Source organism: Eschrichtius robustus, chromosome 1, assembly GCF_028021215.1.
Source record: "Eschrichtius robustus isolate mEscRob2 chromosome 1, mEscRob2.pri, whole genome shotgun sequence".
In the NCBI taxonomy this organism is placed as follows: domain Eukaryota; kingdom Metazoa; phylum Chordata; class Mammalia; order Artiodactyla; family Eschrichtiidae; genus Eschrichtius; species Eschrichtius robustus.
In genome coordinates, this window is record NC_090824.1 from 196955662 (window position 1) to 196982822 (window position 27161).

The window sequence follows — 27161 nt, forward strand, 5'->3', positions numbered from 1 at the left end:
TGATTCAAAGAAATGGAAAGACATCCCATGCTCTTGGATGAGAAGATTTAATATTGTTAAAATGGCCATACTACCCAAAGCAATCTACAGATTTAATGCGATCCCTATCAAATTACTCATGACATTTTTCACAAAATTAGAACAAATAATCCTAAAATTCATATGGAACCATGAAAGACCCAGAATTGCCAAAGCAATCATGAAGAAAAAGAACAAAGCAGAAGGCATAACCCTCCCAGACTTCAGACAATACTACAAAGCTACAGTAATCAAAACAGCATGGTATTGGCACAAAAAACTGACATATGGATCAATGGAACAGAACAGAGAGCCCAGAAATAAACCCACACAACTACGGTCAATCACACAGCTTCGACACATGAGGCAAGAATATACAATGGGAAAAAGACAGTCTCTTCAGCAAGTGGTGCTGGGAAAGTTAGACAGCCACATGTAAATCAATGACGTTAGAACACTCCCTCACATCATACGCAAAAATAAACTCAAAATGGCTTAAGGACTTAAACATAAGACGTGACACCATAAAACTCCTAGAAGAGATCATAGGCAAAACATTCTCTGACGTAAATCGTACCAATGTTTTCTTTGGTCAGTCTCCCAAGGTTATAGAAATAAAAACAAAAATAAACAAATGGGACCTAATCAAACTTACAAGCTTTTGCACAGCAAAGGAAACAATCAACAAAACGAAAAGACAACCTACGGAATGGGAGAAAATATTTGCAAATGATGCAACCAACAAGGGTTTAATTTCCAAAATATACAAACAGCTCAAACAACTCAACAACAAAAAGAAAACAAACAACCCAATCGAAAAATGGGCAGAAGACCTAAATAGACATTTCTCCAAAGAAGAAATACAAATGGACAGTAGGCACATGAAAAGATGCTCAACATTGCTAAACTATTAGAGAAATGTAAATCAAAACTACAATGAGGTACCACCTCACACCAGTCAGAATGGCCATCATTAAAACCTCTACAAATAACAAATGCTGGAGAGGATATGGAGAAAGGGAACCCTCCTACACAGTTGGTAGAAATGTAAATTGGTGCAGCCACTGTGGAGAACAGTATGGAGATTCCTCAGAAACCAAAAATAGAGCCACCATATGATCCAGCAATCCCACCCCTGGGCATATATCCAGAGAAAACTCTAATCCAAAGAGATACACGCACCCCTATGTTCCTAGCAGCACTATTCACAACAGCCAACACATGGAAACAACCTAAATGTCCCCTGACAGAGGAATGGATAAAGAAGATGTGGTACATATATATATATACAATGGAATACTATTCAGCCATAGAAAAAGAATGAAACAATGCCATTTGCAGCAACATGGATGCAACTAGAGATTATCATACTAAGTGAAGTAAGTCAGAAAGCAAATACCATATAGTATCACTTAAATGTGGAATCTAAAATATGACGCAAATGAACCTATCTACAAAACAGACTCACAAACACAGAGAACAGACTTGTGGTTGCCAAAAGGGAGGGGCTGGGGGAGGGATGGAGTGGGAGATTGGGCTTAGTAGATGTAAGCTTTTATATATAGAATGGATAAACAACAAGATCCTACTGTATAGCACAAAGAACTATATTCAGTATCCTGTGGTAAACCATAATGGAAAAGAATATTAAAAAAAAAATGTATATATATGTATAATTGAATCACTTTGCTGTACAGCAGAAATTAACAGAACACTGCAAATCAACTATACTTCAATAAAAAAATAAAACAAATAGGTTAAGAACAAAGAGTTTGATCAAGTCTTGGAGGTTTGATTCTGTATTAAAAACTTGATATTCAAAGATGAGATGAAAAGCAAAAAGACATCTATTATGGCAAAATACCTTAGATCCATGCCAAGGCCCTATGGATATTTAGCGGCTAGAACATAGGTAGCAAAATCTGACAATCTGTTTGTAAATGCCAATTATAAAAGCCTTTAAAAGATAAAATTTCGGGCTTCCCTGGTGGCGCAGTGGTTGAGAATCTGCCTGCCAATGCAGGGGACATGGGTTCGAGCCCTGGTCTGGGAAGATCCCACATACCGTGGAGCAACTGGGCCCGTGAGCCACAACTACTGAGCCTGAGCGTCTGGAGCCTCTGCTCCGCAACAAGAGAGGCCGCGATAGTGAAAGGCCCGTGCACCGCGATGAAGAGTGGACCCCGCTTGCTGCAACTGGAGAAAGCCCTCGCACAGAAACGAAGACCCAACACAGCCAAAAATAAAAATAATAAATAAATAATAAATTAAAAATTAAAAAAAAAAAAAAAGATAAAATTTAACTCACCATCTGTGTCCTTAACCATATCAAGTTTAAGGGCCTTTGTTCCATCGAAGCAAAATGCCCTGATGGAATTTAGCCCTAACAGTAACGCATTCTGCTTTATTTTTTCTACTTTGTTGGATATTTTATCCAGTGCTATCACTTCTCCCTAAAAAAACAAAACAAACACATAAAAAAGTGAACTTCCAAAGCAGTCATGAAAGTTATTAATAATGAGAAAAACGGACAATTTTAGTCTTCCCCACTTTCCTCCTATCCCCAGTTTTAAAGCTGAAGTCATCATCCAAATGAATATCAAAGTTACATCCAATACTGAAGTCTTACCTTTTAAAGGACACAATCTTGCCAGATAATTTTCTTATAATGCCCATCTACTTTTAATCCGCAAAACTCAAAAGCAAAAGCAGTGTTTGCAATCTTCTAAAGAAACTTTAAAATACCCATTTGAGATAAATATTAAAAAATCGCCAATTTGATGTGCCTTGCTCACCTCTGGAAGAGCATGAACTAACGTTCTGAGACATTTGCCATCTGGTCCTCTGAGATACAGACGAATGTTACTTGTAAAATCAATCCTCAGCCCAATACTTCCTGAGATACATACATATAACAAAGTTCATGTGTATTCTGACAACTAAAGACAGAAAAATAGAAGCCTGTATATCACAGCAAAATGTTCTGCACTGGTAGTATTTCAAAAATAATTTTACATGGGAACACTTCAATTAAGCCAAAGTCAATAAAGACAAGAGGCTACAGTTTTGTGAATGAGTTGTGATAGTCACATGGTATTTTAAAACATACTATGAAATGTTCTGCAGAGATGGTGATGTAAACGTTTCAATGTATTTTTTTTGGCTTTTGTTCCTCTTTGTTGTGACATACGCATTGACTGCATAGACTACAATACTGAAGATTTGCTGATTATGTTCTTGAATGTGACACCAGGTTCAGTGGCCAGCATAGTTCCAGTTAATACCTTGACGGACAGGGAAACCATTTCAAGTGAGTTGAACTGGAAAAGTAGGCAAAACCCACCAGAATAAGGTTCCACTGTAACTACAGTGAAGGAGAAACTGCACTGGCTGAAGGCTGCTCTTACAACAGTACAAGACTGGAAGCCTCACTTATACAAAATTCTGCTTAACTACAAAAAAAAAAAAAAATCAACAACAATGACAAATTGAAAGTATTAACAAAATCTGGGATTCAATTCTGGCTCAAATATTTCTGTTCAGGTTCCTAGGTGCTGGCCCACTGGGAGATTGCCTAAATGGCCCCAATTCTTCAAGTCTCCATGTATCCCCACCCTCTGCCGTTGACCTTGCAACACCTGGCTGGTCCGAGTCAGGCTCGGCCACCTGGTTTGCACTGGCCAACGGGATGACAGTAGGAGTGATGCAAGGAGAGACGCAGAACGCTGGCCTTGCTCTGCTTTGTCCTCTGCCACTGCTGACCCTCACCTACTGCGCTCTGCTGTGCTAGTGTCCTAGCCCCACAGGAGGGTAAGAGATGCAGGAACCCAAGTGAGTGAGCCCACCCAAGGTCACGAGAAACTCCGGCCAACCCACAGCTGACCAGGTGCCAGAGTCAGGCTGGGGGCCATCGACTGAACCCCAGACTCTGGAGGTGACGCAGTGCCACCGAGGCTGTGTGGTTGTTTTCACACAGCGTTATAAAACCAGCAGAGAATGCACACACCTCTAATATCCAGCCTCTCTTTTGAAAGACTTCTTACGGGAGAGCAGAAAATACCTGAGTGAATATACTTTTAAGCAAACACAATAAATATCATACCGTAAGTAAGGGGGATAATTATCACTTCCTCAAAGCATATAATCTTTACATTTGAGCTTTCAGGAAAACTGAAAAATGATTTGCATTAAATACCACAACTCCATAAAATGAACCCTTCTGTTTTGTGTTCATTTTACACACTGGTGGTATTTAGTGCATTTTTGCCCTAGAGTTTTTTTTTTTTTTTTTTTACTGTTACCACCTTAAATTCTTTTTCGACAAACAGTAGTGTAAGTTAATAGGCAAGTTTATCTCCTCTAATGAACCATGGGTATCAATTCCACGATATTTAAACAACAAATACCTTTTTCTATTGGAGATCTTTCTTAGATTTAAGGCTGCTCATTGAGGTTATGCTAGTGCTATTGCAAGTGTCTGTGTATATGTGACGAGCATATAGACAGTGTATGGATTTTACACACATATACACACACACATTTATAATGCAGAGATGACGGGTTTAGGCCTTCAGTGTATTTACTGAAAATATACAATTTTATATTTATATATTTTTATCCCCATTTGTGACATTGTGAATGTTTCAGAAATTCTAATAGTGTGAAATATGCATGTGTAAGAAATGACAATTTTCATCAGAAGTCTTCGGACAATTAAAGTTATCTGCACTAATGAAAGGGAAAAGTTACAATTTCATCCTGACACAGTACAAGTTCCAACTATTTTCTGTGCAAGACTGCTTGTAAATCCCTTGACAGTCCTAAGCATCATCAAATATGGATTAAAAATGTATCACCTGATAAAGTCCAACAACTGGCACTTGCGAGAGTGGGAAATACTGTATCTTTTATCAGGCAAATTAGCTGGAGCAAAGGCTTTTGGCTACATCAGCCTCATGGAGGTTTCCATGCCAGAAAGTCTTACCTCAGTAGGTAATTTTTTCTTATTTATAAATTAGTACTAGGAAGAAAACCGCTGAGTTTCCTAGGCACGTAAGCATTTGTACTGCTGAATAAATCTGAGCTAAATTAGAAAAGCGACAGCAGATACCCGGCCCTCACTATTCTCGTGTCCCTGCTCTGCCCTTCACCCGGCTGAGATTCTACGGCACGTTACATACACTCCCGTATATACATCCTCAACTCACGTGCGTCTGCTTCTCACACATCCAAGGGACAAAACCTCAGCTGTGATTAAACCCAGGCCTTCGCCAACTTCCTGTCTATCCCCACGCAGCCAAAAAGCACATCACTAGCCCAACTCATCTCACTCTAAATCCATGACTGCTGTACTCATGGGGCCCTTGGGGCAAAATTGAATTCGCATGACGCATCCGTAGGCCATTCTCACTCCTTATCCTAGATCGATACTTCCTGTCTTCTCAAACCCCTGACCCCCTGCCTTCCCCTTCCCCATCCCCATTCCCATCTGAAGTATCTGAAGATACTTCCTGTCTTCTCAAACCCCTGACCCCCTGCCTTCCCCTTCCCCATCCCCATTCCCATCCCCATTCTCCTTTTCAGAGAAAACTGGAACAACCAGAAGCCAACTCCCAGTCTCCCACCACGTGTACCAGCCCACCAACACCTCTACCCATATCCTCGGCCTCACCTCCTATTTCCATGGACAAACTGTCTCATGCCACCATCTAAAGCCACTGTGCATCAAATCCTGTCCCATTTCACCTACCCCAAGGTCCTGTTCCAGCCATTTTCCTGTTCCCTCGGGGGTAACCAATTTCCCCTTTTAATCTCTCTTCTCCATCAGCATACACTGCTATTTCCCTCATCTTAAAAAAGGACTCCCCGAGTCCACTCTCCAAGCAGTGCCCCATTTCTCTGCCCTCCGGTACAAACGTGCCCTGCCCCCGCAAAGGAGTTGTCCTGATTCACTTTCTTTGCTTCCTCTCATTTTCTATCCAAGCAGGCATTTCCACTCACGCCCATCACCTACGAGGTGCTGAGTCCACGGGGAGGACCTCACTGGCCCAGCCGGGACGTTTCACCCAGCTGCTCGCTCCGTCCCCTTTCGACCCCTTCCTGGCGCGGCGCCCAGGGCATCACGGGCCTCTGGTGGTCCTGCCGCATCAGTGGCCGTTGCTCCTGGTTCCCCGAGCCCCGAGTGTCGGCGCTCCGCAGCACCGAGGCTCGCCTTCCAGCCTCCCCTACCTTCTACCGCCCCGCGTCAGCCTCACGGCCTCGCATGTTTTATCCATGTGTTGACGACTTCCAGACTTCCATTTCCAATGCAGACCTCTCCCCTGTACCCTGGACTCAAATATCCCATTGCCTGCTCCACGTCATCTCCTGGCTGCCTAATGGGACCGCACTGTAATAGAACCACCCGGCTGCCTAATGGGACCGCACTGTAATAGAACCACCCGGCTGCCTAATGGGACCGCACTGTAATAGAACCACCCGGCTGCCTAATGGGACCGCACTGTAATAGAACCACCCGGCTGCCTAATGGGACCGCACTGTAATAGAACCACCCGGCTGTCTAATGGGACCGCACTGTAATAGAACCAAAACTAAATGGCTGATTTTTCCCTGCAAAACGTGCCCCTCCCGTAGTCCTCCAGACCCGGCAGCTCCATCCTTCCAGGTCCTCTGGCCAAAAACCTAAGGAGTCACGCTGCGCTGGCCTCTCATTTTCACAACCCACGTCCAATCCACCAACAACTCCTAACAGCCCCAGCTTCGAAACACACCCAGAATCTGATCAACTTCTTACCACCTCCATGACGCCCCTGAACTGCTGTCTCCTAAGCGGTCTCTCTGCTTCCGCCGTTGTCCTCTTGCAGCCTGTCTGCAACACCGCAGCCAAGGTAAGGAGCATGCAAGCTTATGTCGCTCTTCTGCCCCAAACCTCCAAGGACGTCCCATCGCTGGAGCGGACGTGAAGTCCCGGGAGAGCCCGCGAAGCTGCTCTGCCCATGCCCCGGTCCCCACTCTCTGATCTCTTCCCCCCACAACCCCGCTCCTCACTTAGTCTACGCCGCAAAACTACCACGGTCCCCCCCAACCCGTTTCCCTAGCAAGTCGGCAGCGTCCAGCCTCAGAGCGTTCGCACTTACGTCTCCTCTGGCTGGTACATTCTTCCCACCTGTAAGTCTTCCCTAAATGCCAGCTTCCCACTGGGCTTCTCCCTCGCCACCCACTTCAAACTGCAAACTCACTCTCCCTTCCCCAGTATTCCCAATCCCAAACCCCTCCCACAGCTATATATGCCTTATCTTTTACTCACTCATTTGTTTCTCATCTGTGTCCTTTTACTGGAATGTAAGCTCCATGAAGAAGGAAACGGTGGTCACTATGGTTTACTGCTGTACGCCAGTACTTGGCACACAGTAAGAATAAATCAATATTTTTTAAATCAGTCCATCAATTAAAATCTGACTCTAGATCAAGAAAGCTACTGTAGGTGAAGCTACTAGCATGTGCAAATATTTTAGGAACCATTTGGTTTTACAGAATTTGAAACAAACCGGAAAGATAGCATCAACTGGCCGTATCCTTCTCGAGCTGAAGAATCTCAGTTGAAGCAGAGTGGTTACAAGGCCACACAGCTTAGAACACAGATAAAACTAGCGCACGATGCAAGAAAACACATCAGCAAATATGCATACATAGGAAAAAGCAGTAATATCTGAGCTAAAGTTATCCAAGGACAGACTTTTCTTTTGTGACAATGAAGCAGGCTTTATTAATTAAGCCAAATCATGGTTTTTATGAACCCCAAGGCAAGAAGGACACGGACACATACAGATGTTCAGTATGTGTGCATGTATTCAGTTGGCCAAAAACATCTTACAGAGAAACCCAAACGAACATTTTGGCCAACCCAATATATTTATTATCATCTTTATATTTGCATATATATCAACAATATATATTTGGACACTTTAATAATGGACTGCCAAATTAACTTTCGGTGGTAGAATTTATTTGAATAGTTTAAAAAGTGTCAAGTCCCGTAATTAAGAACATGAAAAGCTCTCTTAAGTGTTTCATTTAGACTTAATTATTTGAGGGAAAAATTCTATTCCATGAATGTATTAGGCAAATCTGGGATTCAAGAAGGCCTTGAGATAGTCTTCACAAATGACAATGGTCTACTGAACTTAATATGTGATGCATGACATTACTGAGCAGCCTTCTCTTTGGCTGAATCGAAATCGACCAGATTATGAATGTCTGTATAATGTTCCATAAGTCACACATACTCCCACCTCCATCACTGAGACACGCAGTGTATCAAGAGCAGCTCTGCGTGACGACGGCCTCACCTGATCGTGCATCAGCGCTGCAATGTGTGTTGTTTTGCCTCCGGGGGCCGCACACAAATCTAGAATCTTCTCTCCAGGCTGAGGATCCAGAACATGACTTACTACAGCAGACGGCAAATTCTATAAGGAAAAAAATAATAATTTGTTATCAGTGACAAGAGATCATTTTAAGTTTCAGAATCAGAGGATGTAAAGAAATCTTTGGAGGTAACCCAGTACAGCGTCCTTGGCCAAGAGTATGTTTTCTGTAGACATACCAGTGTCGCGATATTAACAATTTCCCAGGGTGTCCTACGATCTCACAGGACAGCCACACACATGCACGACACATTAAACACTGAACTCTAATATAAAGACACTAAAACACGTATGTGGCCACTGAAGATTCAGTGATTCTCCATCTAGAGATGATAGTGATGCTTCACCCCTAACAAAGATAACGTTAATGTAATGGCCAAAGATGACAAATTTCCAATCCAACGTAATACATTAAGAACCTTCTGGTATGCAATCAGTTGAAAGCATGAAATAGTCCCAGTGAAGAGGCTTCATTAAATATTTAGATGATGACAAAGTTTCCCTAAAACAATTTCATCTACTACCTTTCTCTACAGTATTCTCAATCCTGGCTGCATGACAGAATCACCCGGTGAGTTCTGTCTTTTGCTGTTTTTTAATGTGCAGTCATCTAGAACAGTTAAATCAGAATTTCTGGCAACAGGGCCAGGCATCAGTGTTTTTACGATCTCCCCAGGTGCTTCTAACGTGCAGCTAGCTGTGCACCCTTGCTACGCTACAGCCATTCTCAACCTTAGCTGCAAACTAGAACCACCTGGGAGAGCTTTGCACCATCCTGACCCAAGCCCCACCCCAGCCAGACCAACTAAAACCCATTCCTATGGTAGAGTCCAGGCAGCAGTATGTATTTAAAGCTCTCAGATTACCCAACCTCATCTGGCTTTTAAATCAATCATTTCCAAGAAACCAGGCAATGAAAAGATCAACTTTTGAGCACCATTTTTGATTCCAGATAACCTAGAACGTAATTAGACTATAACTGAAAACAGCTGTTGTAAATATTTAAGTGTTAAACCTTTCACTGTCAATCATTTCAGTTGCGAAAGACATCAAAGGCATTTCTGTACTTCTGTGGATTGTGGTCAGGCACATCAAAAGTTTCCTTTGTGGTTTTGAAAAACCAAACAATATTGCACATTCGTGATTTTAATGATTCTGTGCAACACTCCAATTAACTTTATAAAGTACATCCTTGTGTAACTTCAAGTGTTAACATGAGAAATAATCAATTATCACCAGCCCTTTACAACCTTCTCTCCTCAACAAGGAACCCACAATGTGAAGCTTCCACGTTAGCTGCTGCAAACAAGTAACAGTACAGATTTGGGGATAATGGTTTCCAGAGAAAGGCAAGGCAAGAGGCATCAAAAAAAAAAAAAAAAAAAAAAAAAAAACACCCCACAAATTTCACCAGGGATTTTCCCAAGTATATAATTCTACCTATCTGTAAAGTACCTTCAATAATCACACAGAATGGACAAACTACTAGTTGCCTAACTCTGGGGCTTACAAGGTATAGAGCCAATCACCCTACGAACTACCTCATCTTCACAAGTTAAGAGGTTGCTGAACATCATTCAAGAAATGGTATCAGTGTTCTTCAGTTACAGTCAGTGCAGGCTTGTGATAATATATTCAAAGAGCCCAGCACACCACCACACTTTTTAAAAGGCTGGCAGGACTGCCCTAGTGGCGTAGTGGTTAAGAATCCACCTGCCAATGCAGGGGACACAGGTTTGAGCTCTGGTCCGGGAAAATCCCACATGCCGCGGAGCAACTAAGCCCGTGCGCCACAACTACTGAGCCTGCTCTCTAGAGCCCGTGAGCCACAACTACTGAGCCCACGTGCCACAACTACTGAAGCCCATGCAGCTAGAGCCCGAGCTCCTCAACAAGAGAAGCCACCGCAATGAGAAGCCTGTGCACTGCAACCACCAGTAGCCCCCGCTCGCTGCAACTAGAGAAAGCCTGCATGCAGCAACAAAGACCCAACGCAGCCAAAGATAAATAATAAACAAAATAAATAAATTTCTTTTAAAAAAGAAGAGCAGTCTTGGGAACTGTTTCTCTAAAAAAAAAAATTAAAAAATAAAAATAAAGTAGAAAGAAATAGGGCTTCCCTGGTGGCGCAGTGGTTGAGAGTCTGCCTACTAATGCAGGGGACATGGGTTTGAGCCCTGGTCTGGGAAGATCCCACATGCCGCGGAGCGACTAGGCCCGTGAGCCACAATTACTGAGCCTGTGCGTCTGAAGCCTGTGCTCCGCAACAAGAGAAGCCGCGATAGTGAGAGGCCCGCGCACCGCAATGAAGAGTGGCCCCCACTTGCCGCAACTAGAGAAAGCCCTCGCACAGAAACGAAGACCCAACACAGCCAAAAATAAATAAAAAAAAAAAAAAAACAGAAAGAAATAAAAAAGGCTGGCAAAGACTACTGAAGAAGATTCTATATAACCGCGTATGACTTTATATTAGGTTATGCGTCCTAATGGTCTACATCATCACTAATGTAGAATCAGATGACAAACGTAAATCTGTTTTTCTATTTGTTCACCCCAGAATTAACCTCTGGATTTATAAAATGACTTCTGGTTACATACTAAGCAGAGCAGAAAGCAAATGTCATCTACGCTTAAGTTAGGGTACAGATGCTACTACCTACCAATTGTGCGACCTTATTCAAGAACCCGACCAGACCCGGTCTTCAGTATCTTCATGTTACATTGGTAATACTACTAATAATAAAATAATAAAAATACCACCTAACAAGCAGACTGTAACAAATCATATGAGCTAATGTACATGAAAGTACATCATAAACTGGACAAGGGAAAACAAATTACTTGTTATATCACAGAAATTGATAACCATCTGACCAAAATCTGCTAGTAGTAAACCATCTGAAACTCACTCAGAGTTACACATGGACCACGTACATGTATAGCAAGTGCATGCTTTATTTAGGGATTAATAGTGGAAATGGAAAGCAACCATTACAATAAGCTACAGTAAGTAGTTTTTTTTTTTTTTTTTACAGCAGTTACAGACATTTATTTTATAGTAAGAAAAGTACAACCACATTTATTAAACTTGACGGTAGGAAGGAAAGAGGGAGGAAAGCACATTCAGGAAGAAGCTCTCAAACTAAAGCTCAGAACTGGTGCCCGAGAGAAACGACACAGACCCCGCCGTCCCACATGGCGGAGCCTCTCCTCTCCTAAGGGTGAGCGGCAATCACATCAGCACCCCTGTGCACGCCTTCTCATCCTCCTTATTACCCTACAATAAGCACCGCTGGGCAAAGGAAGGGAGGAGAGGTAGTCAATCACTTGAGAAAAAGAGAAAGTGCTTACTAAGCTTTTCCTTACTACTTAACCGAAGGTAGATCAGAAAACATATGAATACACTGCAAAAAAAAAAAAAAAAGTTAATAGAAGCGAAAAAACAAACCCTTAGATTTCAAATAATTCATTGAAGTATATATTTCAATGTCACTAAATATTTTGCTTTCACAAATACTTACTTGTAAAAATAAGTAGCTAGGCAGTACGTTGTCAAATGAGGGGCTCAGATACACTGGGTCTGTCATTCTTATGCCTATGCCTCTGAAAAACAGGACATCTAACATTACTCAGTATAAATTAGACAATCTACACAATCTCCATTTCTAAGAATATACACAAGTAACATGTCAAATATAAGATGTTGTGCCTTTTTAAAACCTTTTTTACTCAACACCAAAATACTTAAAAGTATTCCTGTGAAGTGTTTCTGGATTTTTACCCACAGGAGAGTAGGCCACTGGGAGCACTAAAAAGGATAAAGTTACATAAAATTTTCATTTAAGCACCACTGCATTCCTTTAGAGATCTGCACAGACTAAAAAGTGAAGACCAAAAGTGAAGACCATCTGAGTCTTTATGCACTGATGCATTCTCATCTTTCTGGTAACAGATTTATGACCACTGTTATTAGCCTTTCAATTCAACAAACATTTTGTGATCCCTTCAGTTTGCCAGGCACTGTGCTCGGTACTTGTATGAAAAATAAAAACATATGTTAAGAATCATGCTGGTGATAAGCCATGACAAACGTGCCACACTGCTTCCCTCTCATCTCGTTAGAGAGTAACTGCCCAGTACTGACACCATCCACAGGATGACCTTTGCCACCTCTGTCCCCAACTGTGAGTGGCAGTGGACCTGATCGGAGCGGGAAGGGCCAGGGCCCAGGATGGCCTGGTGGACGGGGATCCACTAAGACAAACATCGCAGTCAGAGAGGCTGTCCAAGGGGAGAGAAGGTACACAAGCACACTGTTAGAGAAAAGCCAAGCATGGCCAGCTGCACAGGCCACACGAGAGACAGCGAGAAAACGGGAAAATCAACGTGCTGTTCCAGGGATTAAAGGGGCACGGAAAGAAGAAGGGGGCCCGCAGACACGGCACGCAGGTAAGTTCAGAGTCTATGAACTGACCGTGGCAAAGAAACACCTACAAAGACGGTGTGTACCCTACGTGATGTAGATGGGCTAATTTTACTCACAACACTTCTGACACCACATGTGTGGGCTTCTCCCTCACCCACCAACTCTCCACCTCTCTGGACACCAAGTGGGTGTCCTACAATTCACTTAACTTCTGACAGACTGCCTGGGGTCATCGTCAGAATCCACAGGTTCAGTCCAACAAGACTGGCCCTGCTCCAGGTGCCAGCTGCACCTCCCAGGCTGCCACCTGGCCTTGTGACTGACCGGCTATGAATTTGGAGGCTCCTAGACTCCCTCCTCAGCTTCGACAATTCACCAGGATGACTCACAGAACTCAGGAAAACAATTTACCTGTCTGCCTACCAACCGGAAGCTTTTGACACATGAAGGCAAATAAAAGGAAAGGCTATTAAAATACAGGAAACAGTTGCATGCAGTAACACTAATGTATTTAAAAATAAGTCAACAGTAAACCACTGAAAAAAAAAAAAATATATATATATATACACACCCAAGATGGGCATCTTTTGTATTAAGAAAGGAAGCATTGTAAAATAATTCTGAATTTGTGTTGGTTGTAGATTGAGTTTACTGTTGAAAAATATTGGGTTCTTGTTTTCTGTTTTGTTTTTTTGTGTGCGCGCGCGCGTGTGTGTGTGCTTGGGTCTTTTTTTCTTTAACTGACAAGCCATGTTGAGAGGTCTTGGACCACTGCTTTTCCCCTATGTGAGTCAATACACAGTGCTGCTGTGTGTGTATATTTCGTGTGTGTGTATTTGCTAATTTTTATTAATTCTAGTTTTTCATTAAATAAGTTTTTCTTTTCTGTAAAAAAAAAAAAAAAAAAAAAAAACTGGTGACTTCACTTACGGTCACCAGTTTACTATGAAGGATACAACTGGGGAAACAGCCAAACAGAAGGGATGCATCGGGCAAGGTGTGAGAGGGGGCATGGATACACCACCCTCCCAGCACCTAGATGTGTTAACCAACCTGGAAGCTGTCCAAGCCCCTCGTGCAGTGGCTTTTAGGGAGGTGTCATCACATGGGCATGACTGATTAAATCACGGGCACTGGTGGCTAGCTCAGTCTCCAGGCCCTCTCTCTTCCCTGGAGGTCTGGGATGAGGCACAAGTGCCAGCCTCTGATCACGTGCTTGGCTGCTCCGGCCAACAGCCCCATCCTGAAGCTGCCGGGCGGGGGTACAGAAGCACTCTTACCACTCCTGAGATTCCAAGGGCTTTGGGTCTGTATGCCAGCAACCTGGGACATAGATCAAATTATTTATGTATTTCTTATTATGCCACAGCAGAGCAGGTTTATGCTGACCTTTAAGAGTGAAATAATTTCTGCAGGCATTTGTGGCCTGTCACTGCGGTGGGTCTGACTACCAGTGTTAACTCCTTTCTTCTTCTTCCCATGCCTTTTACCCTCACTCATCTGTGCAACTCCTGGTATCTCCAAATCTGCACCTTTAATCAGAGTTAAGCCTCGTCCTTGTTCCAGTCAGGATCTAATCAAACCACTTCTTAGTTAAATAGTTCTTGCCCCTGAGCAGAAAATACACAAAAGGAACTTGCGAAATGTCACTGCCTCACGTTCAAAAGTCAGTCCTTTGTTGAGACAACTGGGGCACCAACCTTGATCAACACCTTGCCCCCAGCACCAGCATTTAGACCCATTACTCAATGCCCTGAATCATCACTCAAGTGACTCTAACCTGCAGGGCTCCAGCCCTCTGCAAAATACTGAAACGAACGCTTATACGCCTGCCTCCCTAACCCAGTTCCCACCAGGGCTTCAAGTTCTGGTTCCCCTTGGACTACCTCCCACTGACCACGCCTACCAGCACAAGAGTGTCCATCTGTACGGTATTTAATTTAAAGTAACATGACAAAGAATAATTTGAGCCAGTTATTGTTCAGGTATGGGCTGACATGTTTCCTTTAAAACTATTTCTGTACCATATACCTCCATATAATAATGCAAAATACGACACCTCATAGGATGAACAATCTGTTAGTAAACTAATCTATCTCTGAGTCTACTAGTGATTCAACTCAGCTGGCATTCAAGAAACCAAAGGGCACAAATTCACTGACTGACTGTACAAATGTACTGTTAAAAGAGTTGGTCCTAAGTTTTAAAAGAATATAAATAATAAACAGTGTCTAAATGCTACATTTCTTTGTTGTAGAAGCATGCTTTTTCTCACATAGGCAGAGAAAGAAATCGTAACGGCCTACCTGAATGCTGAGTTTAAAAATCCACAGTATCTTGGTTTCCTAACAAGATGGAGAAGCAGTAGGACCTGAGCTCACCTTCTCTCATGAAAACATCAAAATCACAACTAACTGCTTAACAACCATCGACAAAAAAGGGCCAGAACCTACCAATAAAGATATACTACTTCCAAAGACAAAGAAGAAGCCACAGCGAGACAGCAGGAGGGGCACGTTCATGATACAATCAAATCCCGTACCCGCTGGGTGGGTGATACAGAAACTGGAAAATAATTATATCACAGAGGTTCTCCCACAGGAGTGAGAGTTCTGAACCCCATGTCAGGCTCCCCAGTCTGGGGGTCTGGCATCAAGAGGAAGAGAGGCCAGAGCATTTGGCTTTGAAGGCCAGTGGGGCTTGATCACAGGAACTCCACAGGACTGAGGGAAACAGAAACGCCACTCTTGGAGGGCACACACAAGGTCTCATACACACCGAGACCCAAGGGAAAAAGAGGTGACTTCATAGGAGCCTGGGCCAGACCTACCCGCTGGTCTTGGAGGGTCTCCTGGGGAGGGAGGGGGCACTTGTGGCTCACTGTGGGGACAAGGACACTGGTGGCAGAGGTACTGGGGAGCACTCATTGGCATGAGCTGTCCTGGAGGCCGCCATTTTGAAGCCAAGACCTGACCCCACCCAACAGCCCTTAGGATATAGTACTGGGATTCCTCAGGCCAAAAAACAAGCAGGGTGGGAATACAGCCCCAGCCATCTGCAGACAGACTGTTTAAAGTCATCCTGAGCCACAGTCACCTCTAAACACAACACCGGACATGCCCTGCCCACCAGAGGGACAACACCCAGCTCCACCCACCAGTGGGCAGGCACCAGTCCCTCCCACCAGGAAGCCTGCACAAGCCTCTTAGACCAGCTGCACCCACGAGGTGGCACACACCTAGAGGAACTACAATCCTGCAGCCTGTGGGACTGCAAACACAGAGAGCTACACAAAATGAGACAGCAGACGAATATGTTCCAGACAAAGGAACGAGATAAAACGCCAGAAGAACAACTAAGTGAAGTGGAGACAGGAAAAGAATTCATAGTAGTGACAGTAAAGATGATACAAGATCTTGGAAAAAGAATGGTGGCACAGACCAAGAAGATACAAGAAATGTTTAAGAAAGAGCCAACAGATTTAAACAACCGAGTTGAACAATGACGAAGAAGAACGGATAAGTGAGCTGGAAGACAGAATGGTGTAAAGCACTGCCATGGAAACGAAAAAAGAATGTTTCAGAGACCTCTGGGACAACATTAAAAACACCAACATTCACATTATAGGGGCCGCAGAAGGAGAAGAGAGAAAGAAAGGACCTGAGAAAATATTTGAAGAGATAACACCTGAAACTTTCCCTAACATGGGAAAGAAAACAGTCACCCAAGTCCAGGAAGCACAGAGTCCCATACAGGATAAACCCAAGGAGGAACACGCCGAGACACATATTAATCAAACTGCCAAAAATTAAAGACAGAGAAAATATTAAAAGTAAAAAGGGAAGAGCAACAAATAAAATACAAGGGAATTCCCCATAAGGTTATCAACTGATTTTTCAGGAGAAACTCTGCAGGCCAGAAGGGAGTGGCACAATATATTTAAAGTGATGAAAGGGAAAAACCTACAACCAAGAATACTCTACTCAGCAAACAATCTCATTCAGATTTGACAGACAATCAAAAGCTACGAGAATTCAGCACCACCAAACCAGCTTTACAACAAATGCTAAAGGAACTTCTCTAGATGGAACAGAAGCCACAACTAGAAACAAGAAAATTACTAATCGAAAAGCTCACCAGTAAAAGCAAACATAAAGGTAGGAAATCATCCAGACACAAATATGATATCAAAACCACCAATCGTGAGGAGAGTACAAATGCCAGATACCGGAAATGCACTGGAAATTAAGAGACCAGCAACTTAAAACAATCTTGTGTATATATATAAAAGTCATGGGAACTGCAAACCAAAAATCTACAATAGATACACACACAAAAAAGAAAAAGCAATCCAAACACAACATTAAAGATGGTCATCAAATCACAAGAGAAAAGAACAAAAGAAGGTAAGAAAAAAGACCTACAAAAACAAATCCAAAACAATTAACAAAATGGCAATAAGAACATACATATCGATAATTACCTTAAATGTAAGTAGATTAAAAGCTCCAACCAAAAGACACAGACTGGCTGAATGAATACAAAAACAAGACCCATACATACGCTGTCTACAAGAGAACCACTTCAGATCTAAGGATACATACAGACTGAATGAGAGGGGATGGAAAAAGGTATTGCATGCAAATGGAAATCAAAAGAAAGCTGGAGTAGTGATACTCATATCAAACAAAATAGACTTTAAAATAAAGACTGTTACAAGAGACAAAAAAGGACACTACATAATGATCAAGGGATCAATCCAAGAAGAAGATATAACAATTGTAAATATATATTCACCCAACACTGGAGCACCACAATATATAAGGCAAATGCTAACGGCCATAAAAGGAGAACTCGACAGTAACACAATAATAGTAGGGGACTTTAACACCCCACTTTCATCAACAGACAGATCATCCAGACAGAAAATCAATAAGGAAAAACAGGCCTTAAATGACACATTAAACCAGATGGACTTGATTATGTACAGAGCATTCCATCCGAAAGCAGCAGAATATACATCCTTTTCATGTGCACATGGAACAATCTCCAGGATTAATCACATGCTGGGCCATAAATGAAGCCTCAGTAAACTGAAGAAAATTGAAATCATATCAAGCATCTTTTCTGACCACAACGCTATGAGATTAGAAATAAAGAAAAAAAACTGTAAAAACACAAACACGTGGAGGCTAAACAATATGTTACTAAACAACCTAATGGATCACTGAAGAAATCAAAGAGAAAATCAAAAACTACCTAGAGACAAATGAAAACAAAAGCACAACGATCCAAAACCTATGGGACACATCAAAAGCAGTTCAAAGAGGGACAATCTTACCTCAGGAAACAAGAAAAATCTCAAATAAACAACCTAACCATACACCTAAAGCAACTAGAGAAAGAAGAAAACCCAAAGTTAATAGAAGGAAAGAAACCATAAAGATCAGAGCAGAAATAAATGAAATAGAGACAAAGAAAACAAAAGGAAAGATCAATGAAACTGAAAGCTGGTTCTTTGAAAAGATAAACAAAATTGATAAACCTTCGGCCAGACTCATCAAGAAAAAGATGGAGAGGGCTCAAATCAATAAAATCAGAAATGACAAAGGAGAAGTTACAATGGACACTACAGAAATACAAAGGATCATAAGAGACTACTACAAGCAACTATATATGCCAATAAAACAGACAACCTAGAAGAAATGGACAAATTCCTATAAAGGTACAATCTCCCAGGACTGAACCAGGAAGAAACAGAAAATATGAACAGACCAATCACAAGTACTGAAATTGAAACTGTGATTTAAAAACTTCCAACAAACAAAAGGCCAGGACCAGATGGCTTCACAGGCAAATTCTATCAAACATTTTCGTAAGAGTTAACACTTATCCTTCTGAAACTCTTCCAAAAAACTGCAGAGGAAGGAACACTCCCAAGTTCATTCTACAAGGCCACCGTCACCATGATACTAAAACCAGACAAAGATACCACAAAAAAAAAGAAAATTACAGGCCAATTATCACTAATGAACATACATGCAAAAAATCCTGAACAAAATACTAGCAAACCAAATCCAACAATACATTAAAAGGATCATACACCACGATCAAGTGGGATTTATCCCAGGGATGCAAGGATTTTTCAATATCTGCAAATCAATTAGTGTGATACACCACATTAACAAATTGAAGAATAAAAACCATATGATCATCTCAATAGATGCAGAAAAAGCTTTTGACAAAATTTATGATAACCCATTTATGATAAAAACTCTCCAGAAAGTGGGCATAGAGGGAACCTATCTCAACATAATAAAGGCCACATACGACAAACCCACAGCTAACACATTCTCAATGGTGAAAAGTGGAAAGCATTTCCTCTAAGATCAGGAATAAGACAAGGATGTCCACTCTCACCACTTTTATTCAACATAGTTTTGGAGGTCCTGGCCACAGCAATCAGAGAAGAATGAATGAATGAATAAATAAATAAACAGAATCCAAAATAAACAAATAAATGGAATCCAAATTGGAAAAGAAGTAGTAAAACTGTCACTGTTTGCAGATGACATGATACTATACATAGAAAATCCTAAAGATGCCACCAGAAAAATACCAGAGCTCATCAAGGAATTCAGTAAAGTTGCAGGATACAAAATTCATATGCAAAAATCTCTTGCGTTCCTACACACTAACAACAAAAGATCAGAAAGAGAAATTAACAAAACAATCCCATTTACCCTTGCAACAAAATGAATAAAATATCTAAGGATAAACCTACCTAAGGAGGCAAAAGACTTGTACTCTGAAAACTATAAGACATTGATGAAAGAAATTGAAGATGACACAGATAGGAAGATACACCATGCTCTTGAGTTGGAATAATCAATACTGTCAAAATGACTATACTACCCAAGGCAATCTACAGATTCAATGCAATCCCTATCAAATTACCAATGGCATTTTTCACAGAACCAGAACAATAAATTTTAAAATTTATATGGAAACACAAAAGACCCCAAATAGCCAAAGCAATCCTGAAAAAGGAAAACGGATCTGGAAGAATCAGACACCCTAACTTGAGACTATACTACAAAGCTACAGTCATCAAAGCTATACGATACTGACACAAAGACAGACTTGTAGATCAAAGGAACAGGATTGAAAGCTCAGAAATAAACCCAAGCAACTATGGTCAATTATTCTATGACAAAGGAGGCAAGACAATACAATCGAGAAAATACAGTCTCTTCAATAGGTGGTGCTGGGAATACTGGACAGCTACATGTAAAAGAATGAAATTAGAACATTTTTTAACACCATATACTAAAATAAACTCAAAATGGATTAAAGACCTAAATGTAAGACCTGATACTATAAAACTCTTAGAGGAAAACATAGGAAGAATACTCTTTGACATAAATCACAGCAATATCTTTGTGGATCCGCCTCCTACAGTAATGAAAATAAAAACAAAAATAAACAAATGGGACCTAATGAAACCTAAAAGCTTTTGCACAGCAAAGGAAACCATAAACAAAATGAAAAGACAACCCACAAAATGGGAGAAAGTATTTGCAAATGATGCAACAGACAAGGGATTAATCTCCAAAATACACAAACAGCTCATGCAGCTCTATATCAAAAAAAACAAACAACCCATTCAAAAAATGGGAAGATCTAAACAGACATTTCTCCAAAGATGACATACCAATGGCCATGAAAAGACGCTCAACATCATTAATTATTAGAGAAATCAAAACTACAATGAGGTACCACCTCACACCAGTCAGAATGGCCATCATCAAAAAGTCTACAAACAATAACTGCCGGAGAGGGTGTGGTGAAAAGGGAACCCTCTTGCACTGTTGGTGGGAATGTAAATTGGTGCAACCACTATGGAGAACAGTATGGAGGTTCCTTAAAAAACTAAAAATAGAGCCACCATATGATCCAGCAATCCCACTCCTGGGCATGTATCTGGAGGAACTCATTCTTCAAAAAGGTACATGCGCCCCAATATTCGTTGCAGCACTATTTACAATAGCCAAGGCATAGAAGCAACCTAAGTGTCCACTGACAGATGAATGGATAAAGAAGACGTGGCACATATATACAATGGAATATTACTCAGCCATTAAAAAAATGAAATAATGACATTTACAGCAACATTGATGGACCTAGAAATTATCATACTAAGTGAAGTACGTCACACAGAGAAAGACAAATTTCATATATCACTTATATGTGGAATCTAAAAAAATTATACAAATGAACTTATTTACAAAACAGAAACAGACTCACAGACTTAGAGAATGCCCTACGGTTACCAGAGGGGAAAGGTGTGGGGGAGGGAAAGATTGGAAGGTTGGGATTACCATGCACCCACCACTATGTCTAAAACAGATAACCAACAAGGACCTACTGCATAGCACAGGGGACTCTGCTCAATACTCTGTAATAACCTACATGGGAAGAAAGTCTGGAAAAGAATAGATATGTGTATATGTATAACTGAATCACTTTGCTGTCACCTGAAACTAACTCAACATTGTAAATCAACTGTACTCCAATAAAAAATAAATTTTTTTTTTAAACTCAACAGTTTCTTAAAAGATGGCTGCCTCCTACTCCCACCAACAAAGAAAACAGTACCCAGAAATCTGTGGACCCAGTTACTGGAACCACCATGTCAAATAAGAGGATAAAGCGAGTACGACTAATAACGAACTAAAGGAAGCAGTCAAGCTATCAACTCCCCATTACAGACCCAAAGGTTAACACAGCAGATGTATGCATAATCTTCAGAAGGTGCTTCCTTCAGAAGGAGAAGAAAATATTTGTTCTTGGCCATTTGGAAAGTACTGCGGTCTCTAGGTGGAGAGACTAGCCTATTTCTTTAGAAGAACTAATTTCAACTATAAATCCAAATGGCTTTAATATAAAAAACTGTCCCAGGAATCAGAGATGTGGCTCTGTCCTAGCAGGATAAATTCACAGCTTTCAGCATGTTTCCATCAGCTGTCAACTGCGGAGTAACAGAGCTGTCCACAGGATTCCTAAAACAGCCTGAAAACACTAAGCGAAATAAGACACAAATGAACCTACCTACAAAATACAAACAGACTCATAGACATGGAGAACAGCCTTGTGGTTGCCCAGGGGGAGGGGATTGGGGAGGGGGCGGACTGGGAGTTTGGGGTGAGCAGATGTGAGCTATTACATACAGGATGGATAAACAACAAGGTCCTACTGTAGAGCACAGGGAACCATATTCAACATCCTGTGATGAACCATCATGGAAAAGAATATAAAAAAGAATGTATATGTATAACTGAGTCACTTTGCTGTACAGCAGAAATTAACACATTATAAATCAACTATACTTCAGTTTTTAAAAATTATAAGAAACTGGATTGTCCACCAATTTAATTTATTCAGCACCTGTAGCAACCGGAGATGATTTTAACATAACTTGGATTTTAATTCGGTGTAAGTCCAAACATTAATTTTTGACCACAAGTATTCATGTGAGTACTGGCTTTCTGGTAAACTTTTTAGTTAATTTTTTTTTTCTTTTTAATATTAAAACCATAAGCTTTTCTTTTCACACAGACTGTTAAAAAAAGATCTGGAGAGGTGGTCTAATTCATCCTTTATCAAGATAAGTAATGTTTTCCAAAGATACAAAACTTTTCAACTTAATATACAATAGGCTCCTTAATCTGAGCATTTACTCTTTTACCTAAAAGGATATGTCCCCCCCAAAAATGGCAATATGGGTTAAAAAAGTATTTTCCAGTTGAATTTACACTAAAAAAAAAATCATTCATATAATGCAACTAGATATATATATATATTTTTTTTAAGGTCAGTGAAGTATATTTCCGTTAATAGAAAACAGAGTTAAGGCAGCCACATCTATGTCTGGACTAAAAAGCCCTTTGATCATTAAAGTTTTCTAGATACATTTTTTACATTGTTTTTCATTTTCTTTGAACCACAGAAAGGATGCTTATTTCCCCCAAATGGCATTTGCCGACATACTTCAGTTCAGGGAGCCTGCTGAAGATCTCTTTGCGGCTTAGTTCAGAAATCCCATTTCCAAGAAATATTTTTGTTCCATCAAATTCTTTGGCTCCTTTCTTACATTTGCCTTTAATATCAGAGTACACGGAAACAACATCTCCACCTTTCATAACTAGAGAAAGAAGAAAATCATATCACACTGATCTATCTGTACTTTGGCAGAATAGTGAAAATTCTTTAAGCTTTAAGCCTTCAAGCTTTAAGACTGGGGACGCCTAGGGGCATCAGTAGTGGGCATGAAGCAGACTAACCTGTCTCACTGTAACCCCTAATAGAAAATGTAACTTTTTACTTTCAAACATTTGCCAATAAATCGAATTGATGCTTTTTTTCCCCTAGGAAAACAAAGATACAGAACAGTCTTCAAAACATCTGACCTCAGCTGGAAGTCTTTAGCTGAGCAGAAAAGGAAGGATATCTTCTATTTAAATTATTTTTCCCAAACCTAACATTCCCTAAAAGAGTAAATTAAGAATACTGAGATTCATCCCAATATTTAAGATTCCAGGTTCCGAATGTTCCCCTCACAAATGACAGGACAGCAGCCTGAGGTTTTAGGGCAACAGAGTAAAGAATATGAAACAAAATTTCACTGACATCTTACGCTCTATTCATCAGTCCTGATCCTCTAAACATCACACACGTCCTCAAAGGGAATAAAAGAAATGGGCACAAAACCCATATACGGATGCCTCACTTGTTAGTCCTTATCAGATATACCCCTCAACCGGCTATACTAAATGCAAAACTTGGAAAATATCTTTATTAAAGTAAATCTGAAATATACCTGCGTGATGATTTAATAAATTCTCCATTTGATGATACACATAAATTTTAGTGGCTGTTCTACAGAGAAACCTGAACATTATACTCACATTTTGAGGCTGACACGATTCCTGGAACATAGACGTGGGCTCCTCGTAAGACTGCATTGCCACACTGGGCTCCAACAATAACTTCACAGGGCTGTTGTTTTATATTCTTCCTAGGGATGCAAGATGAGAGAAAGTGAACAGTGATACACCTCCAGCGCCTATCAACCTTTTCAGTGTTTCAATCTGAACCTTAAGTAAATAACCTCTATGGTCTTCAACTGTCCCATGGGACTGCCACTAATGAATAAATGAGAAAAAGCTGAAAAAAGATAAATACGGAAGAAATAGTTTTTTAAAAAAATTACAAAGAAGATGGACACTTGAGAAAAAGAAAATAGAAAGAGGATCCTATTGCAAGATAGTAAGTGGCACCAAAAACTGCTTCATCAGATACAACAAACTAGTGAATATAACAAAAAAGAAGCAGACCCACAGATATAAAGACCAAACTAGTGGCTACCAGTGGGGAGAGGGAAGTGGGGAAGGGCAAGAAAGGAGTAGGGGATTAATAGGTACAAACTATTATGTATAAAATAAGCTACAAGGATCTATTATATGATACAGGGAATATAGCCAATATTTTTTTCTTTATTGAAGTATAGTTGATTTACAATGTTGAGTTAGTTTCAGGTGTACAGCAAAGTGATTCAGTTTTATATATATAGATATACAGATATAAATATTTCTTTTTCAGATTCTTTTCCCATACAGGTTATTACAAGATACTGAATATAGTTCACTATGCTATACAGTAGGACCTTGTTATCTATTTTATATACAGTAGTGTGTATCTGTTCATCCCAAACTCCTGACTTATCCCTCGCCCACCCCCTTACCCTTTGGTAACCATAAATTTGTTTTCTATGTCTCTAAGTCTATTTCCATTTTGTAAATAAATTCATTTGTATCATTTTTTTTTAGATTCCACACGTAAGTGGTATCATATGATATTTGTCTTTCTCTTTCTCACTTAACTTCACTTAGTATGATCATCTCTAGGTCCATCCATGTTGCTGCAAATGGCATTATTTCAGCAAAGTAGCCAATGGTATAGACAATATTTTATAACTATAAATGGAGCATAACCTTTAAAAATTGTGAATCACTATACTGTACACATGTAACCTATATTGTACATCAGCTATACCTCAATTTAAAGTAATTAGGCGGGACTGAGGTCACAGGAAATGACACACAGGGTAGAACAGGAAAAGGGACCCCTTGGGGCTCAGACTGGTATCTGCCATCACCAGCTCTGATGCGTTTCATGTTAGAATGGACATGATCAAGTGTTTCTATTCTAATCACCCAATGAAGCTTTATGTGGATTAAAATCACAACCCCCAAAGGAAAAAAAAAAAAACTGCTTCACCATTTAACAAGCATTACTGTTTCATACTGTTTCATAACAGCATTAGGAGAGAAGAGAAATAAAGTCCCTGCCTTCAAAGACTAAAATAGACAACATATGAGGAATTCAAAAATATTTCTAAAGTGGTAGATTGGTGCACAGTAAGTTATTAATATTTCAAACTAGACAAAGGTAAGTCTTTTTCTCTTCCTTTGCTATCCAGCTTTTTTGAGTGTTCTCCAATTTCTCACCTCCCATCCATTCCTCAAATCACTGAAGCCTGGGTATCACTTCCAACACTCAGAGCGGCCTTTTTCAAAGGTCAGCGGTGCCTGTGTGATTACCCCAAACAAACATCTTGAGCACTGCATGTCTGATGGGCTTCCCTGGTTGGCAACATTTCACACGTGCTGTCGTAACTCCTTGCTGGGGGAATTAAGTGCGTTTTCTTCCCATGATCTCGAAATGATCAAACCTCAGTAAACTTCTCAGCTTTATCCTCCTTCCTGGTCCCACACTCTCACTGCCCGTTCTCTAGCTATCTCTAGAAGAGGTGCACTCCCCCAGGTGCTAAAGCATGCCAGGCAGCTCATCTCACTCTGAACCCTAAATCTTGGCAATCTCAGGATTTCAATAATCACAAAAATTACCCACATATTTTTTTTTAATTTTATTGAAGTATATTTGATTTACAACATTGTGCTAATTTCTGCTGTATAGCAAAGTGATTCAGTTATACACATACATATTCTTTTCCATTATGGTTTATCAGAGGATACTGAATATAGCTCCCTGTGCTATACAGTAGGACCTTGTTATTTTTCTTTAAACATTTTATCAACACAGCACATTTTTTTTTTATACAGCAGGTTCTTATTAGTCACCCATTTTATACGCATCAGTGTATACACGTCAATCCCAATCGCCCAATTCATCACACCACCACCACCACCCCCCCGCCGCTTTCCCCCCTCGGTGTCCATACGTTTGTTCTCTACATCTGTGTCTCAATTTCTGCCCTGCAAACCGGTTCATCTGTACCATTTTTCCAGGTTCCACATACATGCGTTAATATACGATATTTGCTTTTCTTTCTGACTTACTTCACTCTGTATGACAGTCTCTAGATCCATCCATGTCTCAACAAATAACCCAATTTCGTTCTTTTTTATGGCTGAGTAATATACTATTGTATATATGTACCACAACTTCTTTATCCATTCGTCTGTCGATGGGCATTTAGGTTGCTTCCATGACCTGGCTATTGTAAATAGTGCTGCAATGAACACTGTGGTGCATGTGTCTTTTTGAATTATGGTTTTCTCTGGGTATATGCCCAGTAGTGGGATTGCTGGGTCGTATGGTAGTTCTATTTTTAGTTTTTTAAGGAACCTCCATACTGTTCTCCATAGTGGCTGTATCAATTTACATTCCCACCAACAGTGCAAGAGTGTTCCCTTTTCTTCACACTCTCTCCAGCATTTGTTGTTTGTAGACTTTCTGATGATGCCCATTCTAACTGGTGTGAGGTGATACCTCATTGTAGTTTTGATTTGCATTTCTCTCATGATTAGTGATGTTGAGCAGCTTTTCATATGTCTCTTGGCCATCTGTATGTCTTCTTTGGAGAAATGTCTATTTAGTTTTTCTGCCCATTTTTGGATTGGGTTGTTTGCTTCTTTTAATATTGAGCTGCATGAGCTGTTTATATATTTTGGAGATTAATCCTTTGTCCGTTGATTCGTTTGCAAATATTTTCTCCCATTCTGAGGGTTGTCTTTTCGTCCTGTTTATGGGTCTTGTTTATGGTTTCCTTTGCTGTGCAAAAGCTTTGAAGTTTCATTAGGTCCCATTTGTTTATTTTTGTTTTTATTTCCATTACTCTAGGAGGTGGATCCACAAAGATCTTGCTGTGATTTATGTCAAAGAGTGTTCTTCCTATGTTTTCAGGACCTTGTTATTAACCCACATAT

The 27161-nt window shown here is 40.6% G+C and overlaps 1 protein-coding gene across 5 annotated transcripts in view; it reads right to left on the bottom strand.

The window, feature by feature from the left end:
• The window catches only part of NSUN6 (NOP2/Sun RNA methyltransferase 6), a 111939-nt gene that overhangs the window by 65536 nt on the left and 19242 nt on the right, over positions 1 to 27161 (bottom strand). For all 5 annotated transcript variants that reach the window (XM_068562150.1, XM_068562166.1, XM_068562160.1 and 2 more), the window contains 5 exons: positions 23838 to 23947; positions 22921 to 23074; positions 11966 to 12047; positions 8367 to 8486; positions 2327 to 2471 (listed from right to left, as the gene is read on the bottom strand). In XM_068562150.1, the coding sequence (XP_068418251.1) occupies positions 2327 to 2471; positions 8367 to 8486; positions 11966 to 12047; positions 22921 to 23074; positions 23838 to 23947 (611 nt within the window). The remainder of the gene's footprint in view (positions 1 to 2326; positions 2472 to 8366; positions 8487 to 11965; positions 12048 to 22920; positions 23075 to 23837; positions 23948 to 27161) is intronic.